This window comes from Plecotus auritus, assembly GCF_963455305.1.
Source record: "Plecotus auritus genome assembly, chromosome: 5".
Lineage (NCBI taxonomy): Eukaryota > Metazoa > Chordata > Mammalia > Chiroptera > Vespertilionidae > Plecotus > Plecotus auritus.
The window spans coordinates 38,494,194-38,505,309 of NC_137776.1; the positions used below are offsets into that span (position 1 = coordinate 38,494,194).

General features: G+C 47.3%; 1 protein-coding gene and 1 pseudogene across 2 annotated transcripts; one reads left to right on the forward strand and one right to left on the reverse strand.

Annotated features, from left to right (window-relative positions):
* Positions 1-1,461: 1,461 nt before the first annotated feature.
* On the reverse strand, positions 1,462-6,107 carry MTERF4 (mitochondrial transcription termination factor 4). The gene is made up of 4 exons (XM_080668030.1): positions 6,012-6,107; positions 4,455-4,950; positions 2,670-2,854; positions 1,462-2,069 (listed from the first exon to the last, which is right to left on the reverse strand). Exons 1-4 carry the CDS (start codon positions 6,030-6,032, stop codon positions 1,713-1,715), a joined length of 1,059 nt encoding a protein of 352 aa, XP_080524156.1. The 5' UTR covers positions 6,033-6,107; the 3' UTR covers positions 1,462-1,712.
* A 4,050-nt stretch (positions 6,108-10,157) lies between these two features.
* Positions 10,158-11,028, forward strand: LOC308248988 (small ribosomal subunit protein uS5-like; annotated as a pseudogene). The gene has a single exon. The product of its transcript is annotated as a small ribosomal subunit protein uS5-like (transcript).
* The last annotated feature ends 88 nt before the right edge of the window (positions 11,029-11,116 follow it).

An 11,116-nucleotide genomic window follows, 5' to 3' on the forward strand; every position in this document is an offset into this window, starting at 1 on the left:
CAGATGTCTGGCTCACATGTCCGAGGTTCCCTGAGCTACTTGTTTTGCACGCAGTGCCTCTCTGCAATCCCCTGGGCGCCAAGAGAAAACAAAAACACAACTGTTTTGACTCAGCACTGAATTCCCCTTGAAAATAAAGCTCAAGTTAGCCAACTGCAATCCATTGCACAGGGAAAGGAACTCTCTTTAAAAATTGACTATTTACTTTCCTTTTAAATAAAAGTATAACAAATGTAAGCCCATTTAAAACCTGAGGTTCTCATGAGCTGATACGGTCATATTTTGGGGACCACGGTCATATTTTGGGGACCCAGGCCTGAGAGCTGTTTCTTCACCTCAGCCAGCAACATTAGGGCTGGTCATTCTGTGCGGACTGTCCTGTGCACGGCAGGGCATTTGACAGCAGCCCTGGCCTCAACCCACTGGGTCCCAACTGCTCCTTCTCCTGGTCCTAACAACCAAAAATGTCCCCAGGTGTTCCCTGGGTCAGGATGGCCCCTGGTGAGAATAGGGCCCGACAGAGAATTCTCACATGGTCTGCAGGAAAGAGCTGGGAGCCTAACGGTTCTAAGTGCTGCCAGCCTAAACTCTGGTCACATCACCAAAATTGTTCTCTGCAGCATCAGCCCAAAGAAGGGGTGCCCAGAACATCCTAAGATGTACCCACCCTCCCCCATCATAGAGCTCATGCCCTCAAATCTGGGCCTCTGATCCAACGCTTCAAATCACTGCTTAGACCTACTGGGTCCCCTAGGGCAGTGGTCGGCAAACTGCGGCTCGCAAGCTACATGCGGCTTGTGAGCCGCGGTTTGCCGCTCTGTTGACTAATGAGTTTGCCGACCACTGCCCTAGGGGCCTTCCTCCCACTGGGTGTCACAGAGAGCTCCTGGAATGCACAACCACCAGACCCTTGGCCCCTGGCTGTGTTCACGTGCTCTTCTCCTCTGGCCTCCAAAGCCCCCTAAAAGGATGGGAGGTGCCTGGCTATATCTGCTCCATGGCTCCTTCTGTTCTGGCATGCCCCAGGTCAGCACTGCTGGCTGCTAGAGACATCAGGCCCCGACATGACCCGCTGGCCATGAGCAGGCATGAAAGCCAAATTCCCTGAGGTCAGAGCCAAGGCCTGCTCCTCACAAGAGAGAGAAGTGCCCAGCACTGTGCTGGCAGGAAGAACCTATGCAAAATGAAGCCAAACTGACCCACTTCCCTCTACTCTGCTATACACTGAATGCAACTATGAAATATTTTTAGATTAAAAACATGAGTATTTTTGTGGAAAACTTGCTACTTGTTTTCATAAAATAAAGTGCTAAGATGTACTAAAGCCTCCCTGCATTCTCATAATTGTATCTTTACCACTAGAAGGAAATGTAAAATGACGAGGACCAGAAAGGATCCTTGTCCCCCACACTGTCATGGAACATCACCCACAGCTATGACAGAGAAAATAAAACCAAATTTCGATGCACTGAGTTCCCAATTCCAACAGCTGAGAGTCAGTCTTTATTTTCGATGGAGCAAGGCTCTCCCCAGAGACCTGACAACAAATTAAACTAACCAACCTCCAACTCAGTCTGACCTACTTCTCAAGTGATCTATAATTTTTCATCAAAACACTAGTTTTAGAATGAAAAATAGCCTGAGAAGGTCCAAGTAAAGCTCCAAAAGCTCTGAGAGAACGAAAACGTCCTTTAATGTCTCTGGGCCTTCTGTCACAGCTCCTCCTCCTCCTGGTCCTCATCCTCCTCCTCCTCCTCACTAGTGCTTTCGTCACCAGACATGTAGCTCTCAGACTCCTCTTCCTCCTCCCGAGCCAGGAGCTTCTTAAAAACTTCAAACTCCTCAGCAGAAGAACAGGCTGTCCTGGACAGAAATTCAGCTTCTGAAACTCTGAGAATGTCCTTGACAAGAGGGTTGGGGATCTGCGTCTGCCCCTTCTTATCCGGGGTCTGGTACCGTCCTAGTCGCTCCAGGAATGTGTGTCTCTGCCTGATCTTGGTGATGGAGTATTGCAGGAAGTCAGTCCTCACCACATCCGAGTGCTTCACTCCCATCCTAAAGTAGGCATACTGGAGACACAGGCAGGTTAGGGTCTCAGGGCGGGTCCTCAGACCTGTTCTTCCACAGGCACAGCAAACTCAGCTGTGCAAAAGCATTCAGGAAGCGCACCTAACCAACAAGACAGGGCACCCTCTGACACCCACGTCTGCATGATGACTGACAAGTTTCAAAGCATTTTCAAATTCTTGTTGCAGGAAATAAAGGGCAGGAGTTCTATTTTTCTTCAGATGGCAGAAGAAAACAATGAATCAGAAAACATCTAGAGATTTGAACTAAGTCATCATAACTGTTTACCAAAAAAATTAAGACAGCTGTCATAATCATTTCTGAAATCAACATGCAAAACAGGCTCTAAAGATAGGAAGGTTTTACCTATTTTTAAATTAGCTATTTCAAGCAGAGGCCCCACTCGAACTCTGAGAATGGGGCAGGGTTATTCACCGTTAATGCAGGAAAGCTGCAGAATCCACCTCACCTGTACGGACGTGAAAGAACCAAAAGGGGGTTCTTTGGCCAGGGAGTATCCCATGCTTCTTACCCATAGAGCTAACCCTGCTACATGCCACTGGAGTCCGCTGTCGGTCCTCCAGTCACTCTGCCACTCTCACCTGGAATTTGTATTCCAGCTCACCCGGGTCCTCCCGAAGAACATAGGGACATCTGTGCAAAATCTCAGTCACTTGCTGAACCGTGAAAAGGCACTTCTCCCTGAGCACCTTGATGATGCGGTCAATGTCCCGCTGATGCATGGTGAAAATTTCGGGGCAACAGTAAAGCACCCTCTTTAGTTTCCCTGTAGAACACAAAAAGGATATTGCAGGAAAAGGGGCTAGCTGTGCCCAAGTCAAGCCAGCATTTCAAAATGAACACGGACACCCCCCCAAACAGGTGCCAGCCCCAACGTCTTCCCAGCAGGCCATCGAAGTGGGGAACCAGAACAGCCCATCACCCCACTGATAGCCTCATTCCTCAGACTGGACAACCCTTCCTCCCTCCCTGGCATTCCTGCCTCCTTCTGGCTTCCCAGCTGAAAGGTGCCTACTTTATATTCTAGGTCTCCTTCTGCCTCCTCACCTTGAAAAGAATTTGCCAAGGACTGACTGGAAAAGTCAGACAGTAGTGTCCCCTAAGTGGGAGCTTTGGGCTGAGGTTCCTTCCATAGTAAAAGTCACGGAAAGATGATCCATGACAGTATTTAATGAGGTAACAACAATGCACAAACACAACTACTGATTCTGAGTTAGTGAGAAGACCATATATTTTATCCAAACTGGGGCACTTAAGTGAAAGAGGCCCTAGTAACTGTATTAGGATAAATGTATAAATCGAGACTGCCCTAGAATTGGGGCATATAGCTTCCTATGGACAGTTGGGGAAAATTAGCACCAGGAACTTAAAATCATTTATATAAACTGTTAATTAAAATCTTCCTAACAGCTGAGTTAGTCACTGCCTTGATAAAATGGTCACAAATGACTTTCAGAAGTTTAGACTTTATCTTTGCAGCTTAAAGCTGTGCTGAGTTTGCCAATTTATGTAACAGCGCATAAGGCATTACGTTTAGCCTATCCGATTACACTAAAACAGTTATTAGTTAAGAGAAATACACAGGCTGTCTTTTGCTCATCTTCTAGAGGAGGCATATTGAGATCCTTTGAAATAGTGAATCCACAAACCTTTTCTCCCCCAACAAAATCTTACCAGTAAGAGTCAAGAATGAAAAATAAAATAAAGTAAAAAAATAAATAAATAAAAAATTAAATTAATAAAATATAAAATAAAATAGTGGAATTCATGTGGTCAAATTGGAGACCCTCATGGGCCCCCAGCCCCCCTTCTCCAGAGGCCCATAAAGAGATCCAATGAACTTCTAGGATTCTGGAGGCATAAAACCTGATGGGGGTGAGGGTAGTGTCTGGAGGAGACAGCGACTCCACCTGCTTCCCAAGAATCTGGAAAGATCTCATGTTCCACAGTATGTCAAGATACCCAGCTGGAACCCACTCTTTACAAGGGACTCTGTTAAGTCTCTGGCTTTACATCATACAGATACAAAGCATTAAGTCCACATCCAGTTACTTAAACATCAAAGGTTACAAATGCCCACTTACACAACATCACAGATTAACATCTATCTGCTGAGCATGCATCATGTGCCCACCACTGTTCTAGATTCTGAGTCCCCAAGGTGAACAACAATCCAGACAAGAGTCCCGGCCTGTCATTCAATTCCCCCTTCCTTCCTGCAATGCCTGCTGCCTCACCTCCAAACCAAATCACACATTCCTTTCAAGAACTTTTCCCCAGAAACCTCCCTAAATGCATCTCACCTAGGCTATTTGTATTCCAACTCAGAATGACTCAGCACTATATATAGAATCCACACTTTGTACCTTCTTCAATTCCAAGCTTTCGAAGGTAACTGGAGCGCTTCTCCATATGTATTATAGGCAGTTTCAATAATTGAGGACTTTTCTTCAAGGTCACGCACACAGGCTCTGGATTCACACCCAAGAGTATTAACTTTGAGGTGATACCCAGCAACTGTTGAGGGTGGGGACTTGGTTGTATACTGAGCAATTCTTGGACATGGACATCAGTGAAACCCATGTCCAGGAGGGAACTGATGACCTCCTCTCGATCCAAGGACCCTCCATCCACAGGAGCCCTCTGCTTCTCAAGGCACTGAGTAAGGCTTGTCCTGCACTCTAGTTCCTGCACACACTTTCTGGGTTGGACATGGGGTAAACCCTTAAGGGCCCCTCCACTGGAGGCTGTGGTCAGTTTACGCAGCAAGGAAGCCGTTGCCCTTTTCTGTTCTCCAAAATGAGGGGTCTGCCTAGCGATGCCAGCCCAGGAGAGGGGGATCAGGCGGTGCCAATCCGAGACCTGTAAAATGTAATACAAAAGGGAGTCACTTCCTCACCACTCCATGTAATGGGAACCCACACAAACATAACAGATTTTGTAAGAAATCTGCAAAATCCTATCTGAACTTTAAAAACCTAGAAGAGGTTCACACATAGAGAACAGAATCAAACAGTCTCTATTAGCTTCTGCTGCCACAACTGAGAGGACAGCGGCAGGGAGGACAGGGGAGAACTAGTTAAAGGCCACCTGGTCAAGTTTAGAGGAGGACTTTTCCTCTTATCTGCTAAGGTTCAGTGCCTGGGGGCTTACAAATTTAACTCACAATAGTCAGATTAACAGGAAGAAGAAAAAAAAGCCTCAAAGTTTCTTAATATGTATATGGAACCTAACCAAAGAGGCAGCTAGCTTCCTAGGTGGCTAAAGTTAGGGGCTAATAACTTAATAGCAGACAGGAGAAAAGGCTTCTACAAGAAAAACAAATGGGTTTCCAGGGGAACAAAGAGAGGTATGAAAGTCTGCAATAGGGGAGAGGATCCACGGCGGCCTCAGTCCCAAAAGTTTCTGCTTTGTGGTGAGAGAAAATCCGACGAAGCTTCTCCCTGCATCTGCTGAATCTCAAATGTCTTTAGTTTAAAACAATTTTCGTGCCAACTCTGGAGGGCGGAGCTAGTACTCACTCCTGAAATCTGGATCTCATACTAGTCTCCAGATTCACGTAGCAACATACATTCCGCAAAGCAACCCTGTTGTATATTACGTAACCTGTCGGCCAACTCGCGTACAGAATAGCTCGTTTGCTTCAGAAACCTTCAGCGGTTCTATTGGCGCAGAGCAAACCAAGCACGTCACGCGACACCAACGCCCCGCCTTCCCGCCGAGGACCCCGCAGTAAGTCGCCTCTCCCGGCTTCCCCTCTCCCAGCCACCGGTCCAGCTGCTGCCTCCACAGGGCAGGGGCGGCCCCCGGTCAGCGGCCACCGGCCTCCCTGAAGGCTCCGGCTGCAAGATGCCACGGGCTGTCGTGAAACAGCCGGCCCCGCCCGCGGCCCGCGAAGAGCCCGGCTCCCCACTTGGCCTCACCTGCCGGCCGAGCGCCGCCATAGCGAGAATGTAGCGACGCGACTCCTGCGCCGGAAGCAGAGCCTCTTCGTTCCGCCACTTACGCCCTCCCCGGTCCTGTGCTTCCGCCCTCCCCCGTACAAGCGAGAGAGGGAGGCAGTGCGTTCCGCCGTGGCCCTTACGAGAATGAGTCCTGGCGCCCCGAGACCGCGGTCCTCTGCCGCGTGCCTGCGCCCTCCCAGTAGTTCAGAATCACCCCGGAGGCGCAGACGGGCCACGTGCTGTGCTTCTGTCTCATGAACAAGAGCCTCCCCAGCCGTCGCACGTAGGGAGACAAGATGACCCGAACAAGCTTGCAGCCAGGTAATGATGTTTAAGATTTTTGTGTGAAAATCTGCGTTCAGCATGAATGCTGAGGACACACACACACACACACACACACACACACTAAAGATGGTAGGTATATCCCAGAGATGTCTAGTCTCCAGAGAAACCACAGAAGTCCAGTTTTCAAGGAATAGGACGCAGGAGCTGCAGCACATTTCCCCTTAGAAACACAACCCTAGCCACGAGGGTCTGGTTTCCTCTTAGGATGAAAGCCAGTAATGTTTCAGCCGAACTTGTTAAACAAAAAACTTGCCCAGCAGGCCGGGTCATCGGCCATCAGCCTGAACCACCACAGCGGGGCTAGGTGAGAGTGATGAGGAAAATAAGACATTTTGGGGGACGCCCTGACTCTGTATCCCTAATGCACATTCCTGTTAGCCTATAGTCTAGTGACTGCCCCTTCCTTAATTATCTGGTCTTCCAAGACCTGTTTTCCTAAATACTCCCATTTTACAGAGGCCATAAACCATGAACAATACACAACCCCCAGAGGGGGTTATCAGTGCTGGTGCCAGGCTAGGCCTTTCGATGTAGTCTCACGGCCCCCATCCCAACACACAGGGCTTTGTGCAAAGCCCGCAAAAGTTCTGGAAGTATGATCTATATTTGGGGGACAAAGAAACCAAAGGGTATAAAGAAAAAGCTTCCTCCATATTGGCTTACTCAGAATATGGAAATAGGCTCCCCTGAATCACGGTACTAATACATCTGGAAATAAATGGGTTTTTCCTGTATCTCCGGGTACTCCTGTGTATTTTTCAGTCCCCTGGTAAATTCTGTAACAAGAGCACATGCCCACTGTCCTGGGTCTGAGGGACTCTGTACACCACATAGGAGAAGATGCAAGTTGTTTCAAAAAACTGACATCGCCATAGATAAAGGCATGGGAGAAAGTGAGGCAGGCTGGTTCCAGGACAGGCAACAGTCCAGAGGAAGAGTACGGGCAATAGTATGGAAAAATCACACACCTGGGGGGCAGTGGCACCTGGCTGTTCTCTTTGGATAATCATGGAAATAGGCACCTGGAAGTTCAAAGTTCCAACACACACTCAGGAACGTGAACCATCTTTTGTTGTTTTTGCCCTGCTGTTAACTGATTAACTTCTTGTCTCTTCCTTCCAACCTCTGGCCACTGTAATTAATTCAGGTGTGGACGAAAGGGGCCACATGCTAATCTGACAAGCTCAGGGAAGGCCTGCATGGTGGTTTTGCAAACTCAGAGACCTAAAGTAACCACAAAGGATGGTCTGAAATTAAACTTTAACTAAAAGCAGTTATGTGGGTAGTTATGTCCTAGGCTGGTATCTTCACTGACAAGGTCAACCTTTACCTTAACGGAGCCTACGTGTCTTTTTGCATCTATAATAACATACCCTTAAAATGTCTGGGTAACTTGTAACTTCCCTTTTTCTGGACCCCTTAGGGAACAACCTAATGTGCTAGGCTCCAGGACAGATACCACAAATCCCTTATTATGTTAATTGTTCCTGCACCCACCTAAGTATGTGTCTATCATTTTACTTTTTATCCAATCCCAGCCCCCCCCCCTCCCGCCACTTTGCTTTCTCCCGCCTCTCTAGTCCATCACCAGTGGATTTCATGTAACCCACCTACATCCCTTTCCTTTGATTGCAATGTATAAATACAGATGTAACCCGCCATTCTCTGGAGCGTTATCTCAATTTGTTGAGGTTCTGCTTCCCGACATATGTCAACAGTTTGACTCAAATAAACTCATAAAAATTCTTTACAGGTTTCAATTTTTTTTACGTTAACACAGGACATCTTAGAATTTTCTCCTTGTCACTGTATTCATTCTAAATTTCTTTTCTAGACCTGTAGTAATTCAGGTATAGAGCCTATGCATCTTTCCAAAAAGGGTAGTTGTGAAAGAGAATGAAACCAGTGTGCTCTCCCAACTGCCTAAATCCCACACTCGTAAGACCCAAATCTTAGTTTACAAGCATTTCATGTTTTGTCTACTTGTTTCTGAACTGAGAAAAGGTATTTGATTCTTGCATGGATACATTTTACAAAGTACCTGCTCTGTGCCAGGCACTGGGCTGAGTGTTAAGACATATCTTTTTGGACAACGATTTTATTAAAAAAAAAAAAAGAAAGGGAAGGTTAAAAAAAAAAAAAGGAAGGTTAATCTTTCTTCTTTAAAACATTCATCTATTAGCACCTCAAAATAAATTTTGGTAATGCTTTTATGCCCAAAGCCTAAGAAAATCCTGGAAAGAATCAAGGAACCTAAGCAGTTCTCCAGCTCTGGGAATAAAGGGGCAGGAACTGAGGTGCAGGAACTGCTCTAAAGGTCCACAGCATCTTCATATTGTTCTGAAAATTTTGATTACTGGATTCATAGTTGGGACATGGACAGGAAAATGTGTCAGCCTCAGAACTTTTCTACCAGGATTCTTTCTGCAAAGAACACTCTCAAAGTATCAAACCTTCTACTTCCATAAAGTCAGATGAGTTTTAATTATTTTTTCTTGAAGGAAGGAAGAGTTCTTGGAGAGGAAGGACTTTGCATTATAAGCCCATTGCACACCTGTCTGAAGAAAACATTTGGTAATTTCTTTTGTTAGAAGCATCATAAACACTCCGAGGATAAATTTTTGGGGGTTTTCCCACTCTTGTTGACAGTTCTTAGAACATAAAGAAACGCATTTGAATTCTGAAGAGTAAACATCACTAGCTTTTTCCTACACTTAAGAAGAATAAACTTCTAAAAACCCTGCCTTTCCTGTCCCTAATGGAGGAGGGGAGCCCATCAGTGTTTTGTGATGGCAGGAAGACTAGGGCAGCACTTTCTAAAAGGAATAAGATAGCCCAGTTGAGCGTTGACCCAGGAACCAGTTGATTCCAGGTCAGGGCACATGCCCGGATTGTGGGCTCAATCCCAGTAGGGGGCATACAGGAGGCAGCAGATCAATGATTCTCATCATTGATGTTTTTATCACTCTCGCCTCCCTTCCTCTCTGAAATCAATAAAAATATTTTTTAAAAAATAAATACATAAGAGCAGATAGTGAAATCCCATATCCTAGTCATTGAAAATAAAGTGAATTGTCATCTGAGTGTCCTAAAATATTAACACAGTGAGTGCTTCCTAAATGAGCACTAGAAACTGAGCACAGGAACACTGCAGGCAGCCTGGCCCCCAAATGCCTTCCTGAGGGCTCCAGGCAGGAGGAGCTTTGGAACCTGCAGATAGTGACATGGGGGAAAGGGGTGGAGAGTCTTTGGTTTTGTTTTTTCCTGCTATCTCTGTGGTGGGAAGGAAATGAAAGATTTTCCTCTTGCCCCTGACCAATCCCTCCCCTCCCAACAGATATAAAATAGAGGCCAAATTTCATGTGTTTGAGCTAGTTGATTGTTTCAGAGAGGCACTGAGACCTGAGCAATGGTAGAACAGTGACAGTCTGGGCTGGATGCCCCCACATCACTGAAGAGGGGGGACCTGGACTGTCCGGCTGCAGGATGTCTGTGGATACTGGGCAGAGCAGTGTTGTGGGTGAACAGCAGAATCCTGCTGCAGTGCTCACTGTACATCAGAGCCCGGACAGACAGTGGGCCAACTCTAACGAGCTGTGCACGGACACAAGGGAAGTGTCTGAGAACTTACTCTCAGCCTCCTTAGACTAAGCAAGCTGAAGAGCTCCCACCCAGGAAGGGACCACCCCCAAACTGTCTGAAGGTGAACCTCTTTCCAGTGCTCCCCACACTGGCATTGCACAAGAATTCATACACTTTTTTTTTCCGACCAAACACCAAATGGCGGATGACGCCGGTGCTGCGGGAGGGCCTGGAGGCCCAGGGGGCCCCGGAATAGGAGGTCGTGGCGGCTTCTGTGGAGGATTTGGCAGCGGCATCCGGGGCCGGGGTCGGGGCAGGGGCTGAGGCCGCGGAGCCCATGGAGGCAAGGCCGAGGACAAGGAGTGGATCCCTGTCACCAAGCTGGGCCGCCTGGTCAAGGACATGAAGATCAAATCCCTAGAGGAAATCTATCTAATTTTCCTTGCCCATCAAGGAATCTGAGATCATTGACTTTTTCTTGGGGGCATCCCTCAAAGATGAGGTGTTAAAGATCATGCCTGTGCAAAAGCAGACACGTGCTGGCCAGAGGACCCGGTTCAAGGCATTTGTCGCCATTGGGGACTACAATGGACATGTTGGTCTGGGTGTTAAGTGCTCAAAGGAAGTAGCCACTGCCATCCGTGGAGCCATTATCCTGGCCAAGCTCTCTATTGTGCCCGTGCGGCGAGGCTACTGGGGAAACAAGATCGGCAAGCCTCACACGGTTCCTTGCAAGGTGACTGGCCGCTGTGGCTCTGTACTGGTGTGTCTCATCCCTGCCCCCAGGGGTACGGGCATGGTCTCGGCCCCTGTGCCTAAGAAGTTGCTGATGATGGCTGGTATTGATGACTGCTACACCTCGGCCAGGGGCTGCACTGCCACCCTGGGCAACTTCGCCAAGGCCACCTTTGATGCCATCTCTAAGACCTACAGCTATCTCACTCTGGATCTCTGGAAAGAGACTGTGTTCACAAAGTCTCCCTATCAGGAATTCACTGACCATCTTATAAAGACACACACCAGAGTTTCTGTGCAGAGGACCCAGGCTCCAGCTGTGGCCACCACATAATTTTATATAAGAAAAATAAAGTGATGATTTAAGCCTGCTAAAAAAAAAAAAAAAAAGAATTCATACAGTCCAAGTCAGTGTAATTTTT